We start from the raw sequence: 5,000 nt of genomic DNA, 5'->3' as shown, positions 1-5,000 counted from the left end.
ATTGTATTCATTAAAAAAAGTTATAGGGAAAGTTACATAGTGAGGCTTTAGGGTCATTACACACCAGGAGCCACGTGAATATCACCATTATTTCACATCAAACTAGTACTTTGGTGATGCCTCATTTCAGGTTGAACCGCGCTGAAAAAATAATTATATTATATATTATATATATATTACCTTGCTTAATCGTCTCGTTAAAATCGTGCTCATTGTTCTTGTAGCCATAACACATACAGCTGTTTAAATGCATGTGAATTAATCGCAGGAAATAAACGCTCCTGGTGTGTGACCTTTAGGGTGAACCACATGAGCCCTATAGCGTCCCTGATCTACAAGTGCACAACACATCGCAACGCACCACGTTGAGAGCTTGTAGATCTAATACTTTTCGGCAGAGATTTGGTACAGAAAGGGGAAAAAGGAGGGGACCAATTACAGACCCCTGGGGGATCCCGGTCAGGGAAGTATATAGGGTTTAAGTGATTAAGGTTTGGGAAAGGGTTAGGTTCGGTTCGGTTCGAGCAGTCCAGTCTCTGCATCTGCAAGAACCTCGTATTCCAAAAGGCTCACCTTACCGTTACACTGATGTTAGATATTACTATTTTATTACTATTTCTTAGGTTGCTGGTTTGGGGGGGGGGGGGGGGGAGGCGAGTGACGTTACTTGAATCCTCGATGTCGATGGTAATTAGGATAGCCCAGAGTGCTAAGTCTGGAGATCTTGTCTGCTGACTTCTGCGGTGGTATGGAATTGAGATTATATACGATAATCTCAATATCTTAGATTCCTCTTGGGTTAGATAGGGAAGGTCGAACGATGATTATGAAATAATCACTTGGTTCACAGTAGATTATATGTTTAGATATATAATCCCCACTGGGTTGAATGCTAACCTCTGGCTCTATTGAATAGTACATTCCGAATCTAACTGCAAGAATCGCCTGAGAATATTTGGCATGTTGATCTTGTCTCTGTTCAGGCCAGTATTTATCTATAGAAATGTGACGTCACGTTGGAATTGTGCCAAATTAGGTGATCTCCTGCCGGGCGCCGTACTCTTCGTAACAACTGACGTTGGTGACGTCGAACTATAACATTTTGTCTTCTACTTTATTTTCATTCACTGATAAGTAGGTCAAGGACCACTAAATCAATGTGTATTTGGCTGCGGACCCCCACATCTGAAAATATCTTGTGCCAATAAGGATACCCCTACAAGATTTGTGGTTTTAAAAATGCAAAAAACCTTTTCAAAGAATGCCCAGATTTAAAAAAAAAAAATATATATATATATATATATATATATATATATATATATATATATATATATAGGGCCCTGGGGGACCAAATAGACCCGGAAAGGTCCATTTGTACGCTCTCAGAGTTACAGCCACATAAGGGTACATTTGGTTCCTAACTAACCACCATTTATCTGGGGACACCCTGGAACCCCCTCAAGGACCCCTGGGGGTCCCCAAACCTCACTTTGAGAACCACGGGCTAGATGGTCTATTGCACAGGACAGCAGATGGTATGCTATTCTTATTTAGCACAGCATCCATCAACCAAAAAAATCCATCACACAATCCATCAGATTGTGTGACTATAGAAACCATCCATGTTCACAGTGACCTCTGGAAACACAGTATTGTATGGAACACCAATGTCAGCGTGACTCTGAGGTTGCGGTGAACGCCCTGGGAGAGATTGCAGGGAGCTGGTGTCATCTTTACATGCTCTGCAAGCTTCTATTTATAATGGATAGCTGCAATAGTTCCCACATAACTCACACGAGAGACACACACACACACACACACACACACACACACACACACACACACACACACACACACACACACACACACACGCACACACACGCGCGCACACACACACACACACACACACACACACACACACACACACACACACACACACACACACACACACACACACACACACACACACACACACACACACACACACACACACACACACACACACACACAGAGAGAGAGAGAGAGAGAGAGAGAGAGAGAGAGAGAGAGAGAGAGAGAGAGAGAGAGAGAGAGAGAGAGAGAGAGAGGGGGTGAGGGAGTGGGGCGAAGAGGTTATAGCTTTGTCAATATTGTCAGTGCCAATAGACAAATCGAACTGGAGAAAAAACTAAGAAGAAGTTTACATAGAGAAAGATAGACAAAGAGGGGAAGAGGGAGACAGGGAGAGAGAGAGAGAGAGAGAGAGAGAGAGAGAGAGAGAGAGAGAGAGAGAGAGAGAGAGAGAGAAACAAAGTGGTCTTAAAGTGCATTTATGACACAAAACAATTTCACATTTTCTTAAATTTATTTTAGGTTATCCTCATCTGTGTATAAACATAGTGTATAATAGTAATATTATTTCATATTTTATAGCACAATTATTATTCAAGTAGACCTGTAATTAAATTTTACATAGAGCCTAGAAGGTTTTTGTTTTGTTTTTAGTACATGCTTGCTTTGATAGATAGATAGATAGATAGATAGATAGATAGATAGATAGATAGATAGACAGACAGACAGACAGACAGACAGACAGACAGACAGACAGAGAGAGAGAGAGAGAGAGAGAGAGAGAGAGAGAGAGAGAGAGAGAGAGAGAGAGAGAGAGAGAGAGAGAGCGCATGTGTGTGCATAATCATATGACCTCTCTCTATCATTCCGCGGATAGCAGCGACAGACAGACAAATAGACAGACAGACAGACAGACAGGCAGCGCAGCAGAGCGCTCGCGCCGGTCTCGCGCGCCAAACGCAGCTGCTCCACTGATGAGCTCGTGCCGCACCTCCTGTCTCGCGCGCCACCACACACACACACACACACACACACACACATACACAGATATAGCGTGTGTCGTAAGGATGCACCACGACGACTCCAGAAGCCTCCTGTCGTTGTAAAGACACTGTTGGATATATAATAATTGAATGTGTGTAAATATCAAACATTTACGCTTCCACAAGCAGAGGATACGGGTTGAATTAAAGGAACAATAATTACACAGTGACAGAACAGCCCAGAAGCGACGACGACCATGCCAGAGGAGAAAGGTAAATGACTGAACTCTGCACGCACACACACACACACACACACACACAGCGTAGGACGCGGCCGGTGTAAACTAGATCTACAAGCTAACAAGGCGTCGCACAGTGGCGCCTTGGCAGCTTGTAGATCTGTTAATTTAACCCGCGACGCACCCTCGCTTCGCGGTAATGTCATGTAATGAATGTATCTCTTCGGTGAAGAAGCGTCTATTCTCTGAGGTCTTTTGTGCTGTAGGCTACATTTTGAACCACAACAAATCAATATTTAAGTTGTGACTTGTTGTCAGTCAATTAAGGGACCTAAACATTGAAATATGCTTGGTCATAAAAGAGAAAACAGTTGGGGTATATATTATAAACACATTATTTTACTATATCGTAGCTGTGTGTCATCCTGTATCTGTCCTATTTCTGTTGACATTGAGCCACCTTTATCTGTAAGGTGTACATTGACCATTATTTAACAGCATAGTCAGGAGACCCCATACCCCAGTGGTGCTCAAAGTGGGGTTCGGGACCCCCAGGTGTCCTTGAAGGGGTTCCAGGGGGTCCCCAGCTAAATTGGTTAAAATAGCAGTTTTAAGCTATTTTAAGCTAAGGGATATTTCACTTTCAAAAAAACGTTTGGTCTTTTTATCATCTACTCAGGCCTATGTGAGCCCCCAGACAGTTTTTAAGTTGCTTGATTCAGTATTTATATATTTGATATTCATTTTATCAGACACGCCCCCTATACAAACCCATTATAACTTCAAAATCCATTTTTAACATGTTAGATTCATCAAAAACACCCGTCCTTGATTCAGGTGACTCACCCTGCCCTCCTAATACGTGAGGGGGCCGTGTTTTTTCGATTACTTTTTTCATTTATTATATTACATTTTATTGCATAAATCTTTTTTCATTTTCCAAAAGAAATATAAAAAATAAATGAAAAAAGTAATTGAAAAAACATGGTCTCCTCGCATATTAGAAGGACAATATCAGTCACCAGTACCAAGGATGGGTGTTTCCGATTAATCTAACATGGTTAAAATGGAGTTTGAAGTTACAATGGGTTTGTATAGAAAGGGGGCGTGTCTGATAAAATAAATATCAAAAATCTAAATACGGAATCAAGCAACATAAAAACTGTCCAGGGTGCTCCCAAAAGCCTGAGTAGACGATACAATGACCCACATTTTTTTTAAAGGAAACATCCCTTTGACTCTATTTTATACTTAGGCTATTTAAAAAAAAGAAAGAAGTACACATCTTGAATAATGTGTAACATATTTAACACTAATCTTCTCTTATGGGTGGTCCCATATTTTCAGATTGGGGCATCCAAATAGCCTGCATATCAATTTGGGGGTCCTTGACACTTTGACAGGAACATGTTTAAAAACCACTACCCTACCCATAGCTCTGCTGTATTCAGACTGCTGTTTGTTTACTAAAGTTGAATGACAGCACTGCAGCAACAAAAACAAGAGGCTGAATGACATGCTGCCTTGCCCTCCATGGGACACCCCCCTCTTGCCTGGCAACAGTACCAGCGTTGCCAGATGTTTTGAGAGAAATAAGCAACCAGGTCTAGGAAAACAAGGCCAAAAGAAGTGACTGTTATAGGCCAAGTAAGCACTTTAAACCTGTATACTGTATATACGGTAGTAGATGTACTACTATATATAGTAGATTTAGTAGATATTGTAGATCTGCTATTTTTTTTTAAATCTTGAAATCAAATGTGGAATATTTGGACATTCCAACAACACATATCTGGTACGACGCTCCCTGGCACAAAACATTTTCAGATTAGGGACAAATACATATTGATTTGGGGGTCCATGACGTGAAAATATTTGAGAACCACTGGTTTAAAGGTAGGGTAAGTGATTTGCGTTGGTTAAAATAATTGTTAAATAGCTCTACATT

The 5,000-nt window shown here is 41.2% G+C and overlaps 1 protein-coding gene across 1 annotated transcript in view; it reads left to right on the top strand.

The window, feature by feature from the left end:
- The first annotated feature begins 2,833 nt into the window (after positions 1–2,833).
- Positions 2,834–5,000, top strand: part of ablim2 (actin binding LIM protein family, member 2) — a 147,941-nt gene continuing 145,774 nt past the window's right edge. Inside the window, exon 1 of the mRNA XM_080452056.1 lies at positions 2,834–3,086. Within this exon, the coding sequence (XP_080308182.1) occupies positions 3,071–3,086 (16 nt within the window). The 5' untranslated portion in view covers positions 2,834–3,070. The remainder of the gene's footprint in view (positions 3,087–5,000) is intronic.

The sequence above is a fragment of the Gymnoscopelus braueri genome, assembly GCF_963280865.1.
Source record: "Gymnoscopelus braueri genome assembly, chromosome: 15".
In the NCBI taxonomy this organism is placed as follows: Eukaryota; Metazoa; Chordata; class Actinopteri; order Myctophiformes; family Myctophidae; genus Gymnoscopelus; species Gymnoscopelus braueri.
This window is presented reverse-complemented; position numbering and strand designations above follow the sequence as displayed.